General features: G+C 35.6%; 1 protein-coding gene across 18 annotated transcripts in view; it reads left to right on the top strand.

The window, feature by feature from the left end:
* Positions 1-14,424, top strand: part of PTPRM (protein tyrosine phosphatase receptor type M) — a 546,727-nt gene that overhangs the window by 448,355 nt on the left and 83,948 nt on the right. For all 18 annotated transcript variants that reach the window (XM_070747559.1, XM_070747555.1, XM_070747564.1 and 15 more), the window contains 2 exons: positions 6,684-6,771; positions 12,329-12,405. In XM_070747559.1, coding sequence (XP_070603660.1) covers positions 6,684-6,771; positions 12,329-12,405 — 165 coding nt within the window. The remainder of the gene's footprint in view (positions 1-6,683; positions 6,772-12,328; positions 12,406-14,424) is intronic.

Genomic DNA, 14,424 nt, shown 5'->3' with positions numbered 1-14,424 from the left:
TGTTGTTTTCTCTGCACTCTTTCTAGAATCTTAACATATTTTTGAGCTATGGTGATCAAAACTGGACACAATTTTTGAAGTGTGGTCTTACCAAGGCATTATAAATGGGTACTTACACCTTACATGATCTGGATTTTATCCCTGCTTAGAACTGCATTGGCTTTTTTTTTTCAGCCAAAGCAGAATTAATGCTCATATTTAAGTGGTTGATTGAGTTGATTAGGTAGATTGATCGTTGCTTGAAGGGTGACAGTAAGAAAGAAGAGGCAGAGAGGATAGTGTGGCAGTCTGTATTGGTATGCCACTCAAATTCAAGCATCACAGCTTACAGAAGTTAAGAAAAAAGGCACTAGGAAAATCGACAGGTGGGCTGGCACAGAGGCTACGCAGGGGAGGAAGGAAGAAATTTTAAAAAGCTACATTGTTTTTGCCTTACTTGTTCTTTAAAACATCTCCACGTTTAACTCTGCAAAAACTTAAATAGTGCAGCTTTTGCTTAGGCCAGATTATGACCTCTCAAAATTTAAACAACAATGCATTATGTCTATACATGAAGTAAAACATGTTTTTTATTTAATGCATACTTTTTTAAAACTTTCTTTAATAGCAGTTGAGGAATCATATATTTTATCTATGTCTTCTGTTCTTCTTTAGCTGATACGTTTTTTCCACTAAATGTATATGCAGAGTTGATATTCTTTCCACCATTTTAGACTATGACGTGTTTAAAGACATTTTTTAAAAGTTTTTTAACAGAATTGTGAATATGACAGGCATTATCTAGTATTTATTCATGCTCTCATGCTTAATTTAAGAATAGGACCTTGCATTTTGTTTCTGGAGAAGAGTGTGGGAAGGTGGAATTAAGATTGTAAACAAAGAAAAAGTAAGAAAAGTTTGAAATTAAACTTTATGAACTCTGTTTTATAAATAATAAACAAGGTGCAGTTATACAACAATGCATAGTATTTCTTTAGTACATAATAAAAAACAAGCTTGATTTTTTTATTATGCACTAAATGGCCCTACTGTATATCACATCTGACTGACCTGAACGGTTGCGTACATAAACCATATAGTAGCAATCTTCTAATGAGCCGGGGGTGGCACAGCAGGTAGAGTGCTGTATTGCAGGCCACTGAAGCTGACTTGTAGATGAAGGTCAGCGGTTCAAATCTCATCACCGGCTCAAGGTTGACTCAGCCTTCCATCCTTCTGAGGTGGGTAAAATGAGGACTCGGATTGTGGGGGCAATAGCCTAGCTCTGTTTTAAAAAGTGCTATTGGTAACATGTTGTAAGCCGCCCTGAGTCTAAGGAGAAGGGCGGCATAAAAATCAAATAAATAAATAAATAAATAAGGAAGGAAGGAAGGAGAAAGAAAGAAAGAAAGAAAGAAAGAAAGAAAGAAAGAAAGAAAGAAAGAAAGAGATGGACATTATTTCTTTATGTCAGAGTCCATGATAGTGTTTGTACACATAAAGGATTGATAGGGAGATGAATTAAATCGGGATAAGGTATTGTAGAAAGCTCCAGGCAGAGAATTAGAGAATGCTCTTTTGAGAAATTTCAGGGAAAAGACACAGTGATCGAGTTCAAAGCATGCACTAAACATTAACCTCGATTTAACAAATCACAATTGCTGTATTCATTCACTTAATATACTACACCCAAATAAACAAACCATAACATTGTCTTAATGCAGCTATCTGGCTCATACCCAACATGCTAGTACAAAAGTGGCTGGATTTCCACAACCCTGAACTACAAAATATTTAAATATATATTTAGCTCAGTTGAGCATGCTGTGTAAATTCAGCCTCTCCTTTCATCAAAAAAGGTAATCAGCACTGCCCCTCACTTATGCTGATTGTTAGAGCAAGCTGCATTTTCCCTCCAGAAAGGTATGATTCAGTGGTTAATAACCTTGAATAAAGTGAAAGCTGCATTGAGTAGTTTGTAAATAATATCCTTTGGTGCCAGCCTTGCTGTGATTTACTCAGCAATTGTGACTAAAAGAACCTGTCTAGTGATTTTATTTATTTATATTATTTAGGTGACAACGAGCTGATTTCATTATTATTGTGTGTTATTGATTAGGAGAAGCAATATAGTTAATATGTTGGATTAAGAGTGGAGTTACTTAAGGGTGGAATCCTCCCTTGTACACAGAGGCCACATGGGTGACTTAACTTGTCACTGTTTCTCAACCTTGCATGGGAAAGTTGAAAAATAAGACTGAAGAAGGCAAGCACACTACTTCTAAACTGCATGGACATATTCGTGATGTTACCAACATTCAAGAGTGACTTGAAGACACATACACAAATGTGTTTGTATGGTTAGATGGATGGAATTAGGGTAAAGTGTTGGTTATGACCTATAAAGCCCTTCATGGCACCAGACCAGAATATCTCTGGGACCGCCTTCTGCCGCACGAATCCCAGCGACCAGTTAGGTCTCACAGAGTTGGCCTTCCCCAGGTCCCGTCAACTAAACAATGTCGTTTGGCGGAACCCAGGGGAAGAGCCTTCTCTGTGGCGGCCCCGACCCTTTGAAACCAACTCCCCCCAGATATCAGAGTTGCCCCCACCCTCCTTGCCTTTCGTAAGCTCCTTAAAACCCACCTCTGTCGTCAAGCATGGGGGAATTGAGACTTTCCCTTCCCCCTAGGCTTATAAACTTTATTCATGGTATGTCAGTATGTATGATTGGTTTCTTAAATTGAGGTTTTTAAAATTAACTTAAATATTAGATTTGTTTACATTGTATTATTATTGCTGTTAGCTGCCCCGAGTCTACAGAGAGGGGCGGCATACAAATCTGATTAATAAATAAAATAAATAAATAATAAGAGAACAACATTCAAATACCAAATAAACAGGGCTTGTTCCCTAAGTAACAAGAGATTTATAGTTAAAATATACTTCGTACTATGGCTTAGAGCAGGAGTATAAAACTCACGACTCAGATGCATCACACACTGGCCACACCTGGTTTCACAAAACAGGGAAAAGTCATGATACGTCATGTAATGCTGTTGTGACAACACAAGATTGACACCCCTGGCTTAGAGTATTAATTTTTAAATGAACAGCTCTTCTGTAGGATTCAATCACATTTTTTCCTTGAAAAAGAAGATAAGAATTTATAGCACATCACCGATATAAATTTTTAGCACAGGTCATTCAGAATCTATCTGAACAGTACCCACTATTGTGTGCATTTTGTTCTTTTATATGCAGTGGCATACAGCCAGCAATTTTAGGCATATCAAATCATGAAATATGCCTAATGCTGTGATAAGTAAATTTTAAAGCAGTTTACCACTTCTACCCCAGTAATGGGAAGCATCACCTGTAAAAAAGCTGGTATCCCTATTATTATTAATATTTTTCCTTTAAAATAAATTTCACCATTAATTATTGTTAATGAGTCGTTTGCTTAATAAAGAAGCAAAGTGCTTCTACTTTCATCAAAAAGCAACTTTGCTTACTATTCATAATTTAAACCAACTTGATTTAATATGTCTTCCTCTTGCAACGCTCTCTACAGGGGGCTACCTTTGAAAAGTGTTCGGAAACTTTACATCATGCAGAATGTGGCTGCGAGAGCTATCATGGGCTTTCCTAAATATGCCCATGTCTCATCAACACTCCGCGACCTGCATTGGCTGTCAATCCGTTTCCGGTCACAATTCAAAGTGTTGGTTAGACCTATAAAGCCCTGCATGGCATTGGACCAGAATACCTTCGGGACCGCCTTCTGCCACACGAATCCCAGCAACCGATTAGATCCCACAGAGTTGGCCTTCTCCAGGTCCCATCGACAAAACAATGTCGTCTGTTGGGACCTAGGGGAAGAGCCTCTCTGTGGCGGCCCCAGCCCTCTGGAATCAACTCCCCCCGGAGATTAGGACTGCCCCCACCCTCCTTGCCTTTCGCAAACTTCTGAAAACCCAGCTATGTCGCCAGGCTTGGGGAAATTGACATACCCCTAGCTCTTCCATTTCATGTATGGTTTGTTTGGATTGTATGACTGTTTTATAATGGATTTTTTAATAATTGTTTTTAATATTAGATTTGTATTTCTGTATTATTTGTTGTGAGTTGCTCTAAGTCTTTGGAGAGGGGCGGCATACAAGTCTAATAAATTATTATTATTAATTATTAATTATTCAATATTTTAGCATCCTAGTGCTGTGTTTAAAAAAGGCCAGCATATTCGATTTAATAATATTGGTAAGAAAGGGGCATTTTTTATTTGAAAGCATCTTCATCTTCAGGTCAAAATATTCATCCAATTAAAAATGTGGTATGAACAAAAAAAGAGCAATAACAATTACTCTTCCATATGAAGATTGTTCCAAATCACTAATGATCTCTGAATTGGTATGGAGACCTTCAGAGTCAAGTAGATTTTGCAGATCCCCCCCCCCCATTTCTAGAATATTCAAAAGGATTTATACCCATAAGCATTTATAAGAAATGTTGGGTGCAAAGTATTTTAAATCTATGACAGTTCTTTGGAATAAAAACATAAGTATACAAAATGATGGAAAAATTCAGTTTTAAGTCTAAAGCAATTGTTTGAAATTTGAATCAGATTATTTCAAATTCAAATTGGTTTGTTTTGCACACCATACTATATATATTTAATTATCATCAGATAGTGCCTAGAAATTGGTACATTACGTTAAGGACCTTTACAATTTATTAAAATTTTATTTGTTTTTTAATTTGATTCTGTTTTCTTTATAAAGGAATATTTAATAATGGAACTGCTGGATCATTTGTTAGACTGAAAAAAGGTTTTTCATTTGGGATTATCTTATATTTATATATATCAAGTTCTCAGCCTCAAAGGTCTTGCTAATAATGGAAGGAATAGGGCAAGCTTAAAACTCAGTTAAATTTAACCTTTTTTAAAATAAGGCTTTTAAAATTTTACATTAAGGAATGTTTTCTGTGAACTCCGGATAATCTTAAAATATATTTAGGGGGTCACACATAACAGGCCTACTTCATTTGTGTGCATTTTATAAGACAGTTTTAAGCAGCTTCTCAGGTCATATGGTTATATTTGTATTATTGTGAATTGAAAATCTGCCCAACCATAAGAGTTCCTGGAGTAAATTAAAAACTTATTAGAAGAATAAAAGTAACCTTTTAATCTAAAACTAATAAATGTACAAATGTACCCTATAAATGTACCCTATCGTCCTGCCATCATTCATGTCATCCTTTTCCTCCCACATAATAATAATAATAATAATAATAATAATAATAATAATAATAATAATAATAATAATAATAATAATTTATTGGACTTTTACTTGTTGCTTGTATCCTAAGATTTTTATTAATATTGATTGTTTCTTCATTGCTTATTTGACCCCTATGACAATCATTAAGTGTTGTACCACATGATTCTTGACAAATGTCTCTTTTTCTTTTATGTACGCTGAGAGCATATGCACCAAGACAAATTCCTTGTATGTCCAATCATACTTGGCCAATAAAGAATTCTAAATCTAAAAAACAGGAGATGAAATATAGATTTCCATAGTCATAATTGCAAGATAATATAGACATTTAAATAAAATAAAAAACAAAATTATCAAAACTTTTTTAAAAAATCTGGAAGAAAATCAATATCTTAGCTTTCTGAAAAACATAAGGCAGCAGAAAAGCACCTGTAGAAAGATTAGAGAGAAAGAATTTGGCCAGAAGTCCTAGAAAATTTTTTTCTCTTTGATATACTTCTACCTAACTTCATTTGGCAGAACTACCCAAAGGAGGTCCATGATTGATGACCAAAGTGCCTGAAAGGAAGTCATCCTTAAGAGCAGAAATAGAAATACTGCATCTAAGCTCCAGAATCCTGCAAAGTTAAACATCTCCAGGGCTTAGAAAGGGAGATGAAAATTATACCATGAAGAATAAATGCTTCCTCTTTCACACAGAGAGGGTGTCCAATCCCATATTGGCTGTGGGTAGTTTAGGATTTGCAATTTAATCACATTCAAAAATAATATTAATAACAATAGGCTTAACTTTTATAATTCAATTTATCTCAAAGGCACCAGGTTGAGGATGCTTATTTTACAAGCGGTAATATAATTGCTCTCACTCACTCCATCTCTTTTGTTCATTTTGATTTTGTAAATATTCAACATTCCTAAATCAATCTATCTGCCTTTGCTTCTGGCTGCCTCTGCTTGAAGGTTTATGAAGATTGTATTTGTCAAGGAGAGAGATTTAACATATTAGGGCTATGCAAATCTAAAAAGTCATTCAAATAGTTTTGTGACAGCAAACACCGCACCTCTCACTTGTTTATTAAAGCATCCGTTCTTGTGCTTAGGTTTCTACGCGAGCTCTCTTAAGAGCCCTATTAACTTGAATGAAGTGACTGCTTTAATCAGGCTCATACAGAAAAATGGAAAGAAAAGGACTGTTTTAATAAATTGGAGAGAGTTGCTTTCTTTTGGGTGATCGGGAGCACTTCTTCTAAATCATTTTTATAAGAGCATATCTCTAATTAATATTTTATGTTACGATAGTTTCTAAATTCTAATAGTCTATCACCTAATAATTGTGTGAGTTTCTCTGTAATATTTCTGTTGCTGCACATTCTTTCCCTTAATGTGTCATTCCTTCCCCTGCCTTTTTTTTAAAAACAGAGTTTCTTTGAAGGACAGTCTGCACCTTGGGACTCGGCTAAGAAAGATGAGAACCGCATGAAGAATAGATATGGGAATATCATTGCATGTAAGTGTTGACAGTATAATTGTACTACTGTGCAAATTCCTTTTAGTAACTGACAACACTGCCCAGTGATATGTAGCAGTATGTATATGGAGCTCTACTTATTATAATGAATGAATGAATGCTTAAGAATTCAAAAAACAGCAAAACAAAGGAATTAACAAGCCTTTGTGGTTAGAATACCGATATCAACTGTGGCACTCAGTGAGTAGCACTGTATCTCTATCCTAGCTCTAAAAGGATGTGGATGAAATTGGGGAAAATGAAGTATATTATGGCTACTTTATCTCCGGGACCGCCTTCTGCCGCACGAATCCCAGCGACCGATTAGGTCCCACAGAGTGGGCCTTCTCCAGGTCCCGTCAACTAAACAATGTCGTTTGGCGTGACCCAGGGGAAGAGCCTTCTCTGCGGCGGCCCCAGCCCTCTGGAACCAACTCCCCCCAGAGATCAGAATTGCCCCCACCCTCCTCGCCTTTCGTAAGCTCCTTAAAACCCACCTCTGCCATCAGGCATCGGGGAACTGAGATATTCTTTCCCTCTAGGCTGCTACAATTTATGGATGGTATGTTTGTATGTATCATTGGTTTTTATAATAAGGGTTTTTAGCTGTGTTAGTATTGGATTGTCGCATGTTGTTTTTACCACTGTTGTTAGCCCCCCCGAGTCTACGGAGAGGGGTGGCATACAAATCCAATAAATAATAATAATAATAATAATACTTCTGTTGCATCCTATAATTGTCTTTATATTTGTACAGATATTTTGTGTTATCTGCCAATAACATGGAAATGATATGCTTACTTAGTACATATAGAAACATGCCCCTCACCAATATACTGTAATGTTATTGTAAGCATCCATTATCCCTTTTTTCCATAAATACACTAAATAGCTAAGGGAACTTCTTGTCTAAATCCCTGAACAATCAGAACATTTTCTAAATCAGCACAATAATGCTTTTTTCATTCAGCATTTCTTAATTACTCTAGTGTGGAAATAAAATTGGTCTGCACATCTTCCAGGTGAACTGTACTTTCTAAATTTTGCTCATTGTCATAGCCTTTACTCCAGCTTGGTGGCCTGGAAGGGGGGCATGTGAGTGACAGGTGCACATGCATGCACACAGCTCCATTTGGAACACGAGTGGAGGGTGCTTGTGGTTGCACGTGAATCTTCACTCGTGCAAGTGGCAGGCACTGGTGCTCTTATACAAAGCTCCTCTTGTGCGAGTGGAGGGCGACCGGATTTTTGAGCGTAAGCACAAGAGCCCTCTACTTGCACAAGTGGCGTTTCCAATAATTCAATCCTGCAGATACTGTCTCTAGAACTCTTTATTTCAGTTTCATCTCAGATCATTTCATTATTTTTATTTCTAATTCCATTCACTATGCAGGAGACTCCATCAACATTGCTTTTCAATCGCCTCTTTTAACCATTTCTTGGCCTCTTTGGACTCCTTGGATAGAATCACAATATCTGTTTTCTCTATACACATTGTACAGTATCTTTCTCTCTTCATTTCTTGCAACAAGCTTTCTCTTATACTTTCAGTCTCTTTCAATTTGTCCACAAAACAAACTATATCATCCTTCCCATTAATGTAATTCACAGACTTCTGTGAGTTTGTAACATAATTTTCCACTGTATTTCAAAACTGCTTCCATATTTCCTTATAACTACTGTCTGTTCACTCTGTTGGGAAGCAAATATCTCTTCTGATACTTTTTAAAATTTTGATTCATGCTTTTTCTTCTTGCAGTTATTTTACTTTCACTGCTTGTTTGTTTCGAGGATTTTTTTGAACTTCATTTCTTTTTTCCCAAGGTCTTTGGTAATACCAAAAATGGTTTATCCCACATTCAGAACCTGTCATCCCTTTTATATCCTTCACTAACTCACCAACCCTTTTTCATCTAAACAATCAAAAACTGCTTTTAGATTTATGTTCACTCTCATATCATGTGTAAAATACAACTGAAAGGGAATTTGATATGAGTTGATAGAATTATGAATTATATGTAGTAAACAAAAATGAAAAGTCATAATACTAAATCAATGGACTAATAGGAAAATAAGCATGTTTTCCTTGGCAATATATCAGTAATTGTGCATTTAATTGCTGCAGGATTTTAAGATTGCTTAATCAAATTAAAATAAAATAAAATCACTATAGTATTTTAAATGAATTATACTATAATTTAAATCATTTTAAAAAAAATTACACTATAATTTAAATGAATTACATAAATCATGGACTTTTTTATTCCTTATAAATTGAAGAAACTAACGGTAATTAATGGAGTTACTATTTTAAATATATATAAAAATTATATTGATATTTCTTTTAAATTCTAATTTTGTAGTCATCTTACTACTTACTTGAATAGAAAGTTGGATATAAATCAAATAAAACATTCAAATAATGTTGTCTGATGTTAGAAAGATTTGTTAAGGACCACTTAGGACTTCCAGTCCTATCTAGATATTAAAATTAAATTAATACATTATCCTCAGTATTTTTTGGCAAATATCAGTTGCAGTATGGCTTCTCAAATATTTAAAATTAATGTATCCATATTAATGATCTAAAGCAGTGATGGTGAACCTTTTTGTTTCATGACAAAAATGACAGCATATGTGTGCTAGCATGCACACGTGTGCTAGCACCCATAGTGCAAAATGCCCCCCCACATGTGCATGCAACCCCCACACTCGTGGAGGTGCAAAGTCAACCACAGCTGGCACAAAACCTTAGCATGACCCCCACCATGCCTGCCGCCAAGTTATTCGAGCAGGGGAAGGAGCAGAGGACAAGGCGTGTGGTCACCCAGCTAGTAAATGCTGCCCATGCACCTGAGCTGGCTCCTAGCGTTCCTGGTGCACAGCCCCATTACCCCAGAAAAGCACTGGCAGCTTCAGGGAGAAGGGCAAGAGCTACATCACCCTCCTCCCAGGATTCCCTCACACACCCCATCATCTTCTTATCCGCCTTTGCTGCTGCTTTCATGAGCACATGCGCTTGACTTATTTTGAAACACAAACCAAAACACAAGAGGGTGAGGGCGGTTAAGCCAGCACTCACAAAACCTGGGACAGGCGAGTGAGGAGGCCACCCTGGGTGGTCTCCACCTTACTGGCCATGGGTGCTTTGGCAGCGTGTCTCCCCATCTCAGGAGGGAACCTGACAATGACTCAGCTTTTAGGCTCCCTTCTACTGGGGGGAGGAGGAGGACAGTAGTACAGGCACAGCTCTGGCTCCGTTTTCAGGCCAGCCAATGCCTCCCCTTCCCTTCGACACCAATGAACATCCGTCATTTCAGCCAAAATGGAGTTTGTGTATCACTCCCTCGCAGACAGACTCCAGCCTTGTTTACATGCCAGCCTCTTACCTCCAGAACACCAAAAGTCCACTGACCAATGTGTGCATGTGCATTGGAGCTGATATAGGGCAATGCCTCACATGCCCTTGGATGTGACTCTGTGGCATATGCAAGTGGCACGCATGCCATAGATTTCCCATCGTATATTCAGATTAACTAATAAAGATAAAAACTGTTGAAAATAAAAGTTGATGATACAAAGGAGTAGTCAGCCTTTGAATATTAATCTCAGATAAGCTGTTCATAAGGAAGCGGTAACAGGACTTTCTTTCCATATTAAGTTATTACTGCCCCCAATCTCATCTCTGTTGTGAGTGCTCCTTGTCCACCTCAGGTCATGTCTGATTCTGAAGAGGATTAGCCAGGCCCCTCTGGGTACCTTGGGTTAGGGGGGCTGCCAGAGGAAGCTGAGAGTGAGGCAGAAAGTGACTGGGGAGAGCCTGAGGGGCTGATGTGACATTGGGAGATTGGCCTCAATCAGACAGTGGGGAAGACATGTTAGTAGAAAATAGTTGGATAAACCTTCACTATAGAAGAATGGCCAGAAGGCGAGAGGAGATCCAGAGTAAAAGGTATTAAATCACAGCCTTAGCTCTTTGAGGTGTGATGGCACTTCCAGGCAATATACAGGAATGGGGTTGTGGGAAATGGGGCATGGATCGTCAACGTTTGTTCCATGTAAGAGACGAGAAACTGGGGTGTGCTTGAAAACAAGTTCTAAAATCATGACTTCTGCCTCAAAAGACAATCTGTGTTGGAGAGTTGTGTTAGGAAAAGTCTTCAGGGAGCTAATGTTTATGTTTTGAGTAATGAATGGGTGTTATCTAAGGGGTGTAGATAAAGGCTGAGTTTGGTGCGTTTCCCAAATCCAGATCAAAGCTGGCTCTAAATGAGATAGAATCTGCTTCTAACCCTGCAAACCCTGCGTTTGCATTAATATATTTTCTGGAGTTTTAATAAAGAATGGGTTTTATTATCAAAGAAGTGATTTCCCGGAGATTGGAATTTATCAGAAGCCTGCAAAACAGAACATTCTCTAGCCAGTGTGTGTGTATATTTCTGTATGTCAGGAACCTAGTATGTACATTACAAATACATACTGTGTATACACAAAGACAATATGGGATAGAAAATAAATTTAATCAGGTGTTATTAATTCCGGGGCTTGCCTTTTTGGAACGTGGGTATATAAATTATGCCTGCCTGCCTACCTATGCATCCATCCATCTATTTAATTAACTAACTAACTAACTAACTAACTAACTAACTAACTAACTAACTAACTAACTAACTAACTAACTAACTAATTAACTATCAACACATAAATGTAACAAAACAGAAGTTGGGAAGCATACTTTGAAAGAAAGAACAACTGGCAATTGCCTGAATTTTTGTCTATATTTGTCATTCATTTCTATATACATTTCAATTTATGTCTATCTTTTTCAATGCATTTTTTCTTTTTCAAAATTCCCGATGAAAAGAAGATTTAAAGAATGAAAAAAATAGGATACAGTCTGCATATTTTATACTGTATATGAAGAGCTTGACTAACACATCATTTCAAGAACAGAACAGCCATGTCTAGCAATGTCATTTATTATTGTCTGCTTCCTATTTTTTCCATATCCCATCTTTTTTTCTAATAAAACAATATTTGTGTGGTATGTACAAGTGGAATACTAATTCAGGAAACTCTCAAAACATTTTCGTGAGATATTGTAATGAAAGAAATGCTGTGATCTACAAAAATGAAGAAATAAAAAAATAGTAAGAATTAGTAAATGATGGGCTTTTAACATTATCTGAAGGAGAGGTCAACCTACAAATTACAATTAATTTAGCAGTTCATCTAAGATCTGTTATAAAGTAATCTTTTAGTACGGTATGTGCATACATAAAATTGGATATTTTTTTCTCCTTGCATAGAATATTCTGCATTTGATCAAACTCTCAACTCAAAAAGGAAGCGTAATGTAACTTAATTTGTGTTCATATAGAAGCAAAACCAGGTTTTTAAAATTAATATTAGGGATCAAAATATATATTTACAAGTAAGTTGGAATTTCTTCCAATAAAAATATTGGAATTCCTTCCAATACAAATAATCGGTGTTATTTTATGACTACTGAGCAGAATACAAATTATTTAATTTATTTTTGTGCTGTTTTTTTTAGATGATCACTCTCGAGTGAGACTGCAGCCTATTGAAGGGGATTTAAATTCAGACTATATCAATGGAAATTATATTGATGTAAGTATACTATTATAATAAAAGTAACTGATCAAATGTTATTTGTTTAATGCCTTTTAAACTAGATAATACATATAGAACTACCAAAGATTTGTTTGTATGAAAATTAAATAGTTCATTTCCTAAAATTGTTGCATTATGGAATAAAAAGTTCTCAATAATTTTATCTGGCTACTTTTTCTCCTAAGTTTTATATGTCCCTGCCCCCCTCTCAAAACATTCATTACCGTTTTTTGTTAAATCTTCGGATACAGTAATTCCCATTTTAAGAAGAAGCTATTTGCAAGATTAACGTGATCAAACTGCATCATTTTTAATGCAGTGGCTTGCAATCTTTCTTCATCTACTTTTAAGCAACCTTCAGAATGGGATCTGCATCTGTTAACTAGAACTTCTGATGCAAGCAAGACATCTCATGAAATATGTATATTGATTAATTATTTAAGATTGCTTCTTTGTTCATCCTGTATCATGTTAACTTAATGTTTTACATTAGAATAAATTCTTTAAGAAACAGTAGGTGGAGGGACTCAGTGAATCAAAAGTTGGAGTGAATATTAAGAAATAATGCCATTTTAACTCTCAGCCTACAAAGTGATTCAAAAATTTTTGCATATAAGGTGTTGTTCCAAAATATAATAATCTGAATGTATATTTTATTTTGACTTTTTATACATTAGAGACTCCTTCATATCATTTTTCTTAAATTGACACTTTGATGGTACCTTAACATACACACTAGTGTAATATATACAAGGTGTACCACATTCACGCTACAAAGACCTATGAACTTGAAACATTAAGTACAGTAAGATTTTATCTGAAAAAAAAAATTAATAAAACATTGTGAATGGCCTATGGGGCTTGATTTTTGGTACATCCTATATATTTCTGAATATTGATATTTACACTAGGCGGGCTTATTTCACTTTTAATTAAACAGTCTCAACATTACTGTTTATGTTGGGTGCATATTCTAAGACATTGCTACAACTTCACTCATAGCAGATAATTCATAATCATGTGGCACCATTGCTTACCATTCACCATTGCATTTGTACCTGACTATTTGTTACTAATCTGCAAGACTTTTGCAAACAAGATTTCAAGAAAGCTTATGGAAACATCAGCCTTCTCATAGTATTGTTGTTGACTGGCAGAGATAGTTGATTGCTTCTTAGTGGTTGAGCAGAAATTGACTGAGACATCTCTGTTTGGTTATTGATCATTATGCAAGCAGTACAGGCTCACAGAAAAGGGTGCTGGTTAGTATGATAGTCAATAAACTATGTTTGATTTCAAGTGGGAAATTAGTCAACTCAGGTAATGGAAAAACTGGGCATCTGAAAGCACCCTAATTGTACTTAGAAGATATCCGCTGAAATCATGGCTAATTATAAAGTCCATTTATTTATTATTTATTTGTTGTGTGCTGCCCAGAGTCCCAGGAGTAGGGTGGCATAGAAATCTAATTAATAATAATGATGATGATGATGATGATGATTATTATTATTATTATTATTATTATTATTTATCAAATATTACTGAGTCTGGATCCAGTTTTGAACTAATTTGTTTGAAGCTAAATTGTAATTCAATTATTACTTCAATAATTTACTTACCAAGATAAGATGTAGTGCTTCAGGTAAATCATAATACATTATTTAATGTTTCTTGACTGTTTTCTCCTTATTGTATAACACTAAAGTTACTCTAATAATAAGACAATTAATATAATTTAGAGTATTTTTAGTAAATTATTGATGGTAAATCACTTTAAATCACTCCATTTATTGGCAACTCATATATACAGTATATTAATCTTTGTATAAATATTTTTACGTTTTCTTCTATTTTGTCACACAAATAAAAATCCCTGTGCAAAATAATTAAAGGAAAATTTAGAAAGTTTTTCAGATGCTATTACAGTATATGTATTTTGTCATTTCTGTCATGTTACTAATTATGAATACTATCATTAAATCCTTGCTGCTTTGGTTGGATCCATACATTTATATA

Source organism: Erythrolamprus reginae, chromosome 3 (assembly GCF_031021105.1).
Source record: "Erythrolamprus reginae isolate rEryReg1 chromosome 3, rEryReg1.hap1, whole genome shotgun sequence".
Taxonomy (NCBI): Eukaryota; Metazoa; Chordata; class Lepidosauria; order Squamata; family Dipsadidae; genus Erythrolamprus; species Erythrolamprus reginae.
Note: the sequence above shows the minus strand (reverse complement) of the source record. Positions and strands in the feature narration are given on the sequence as shown.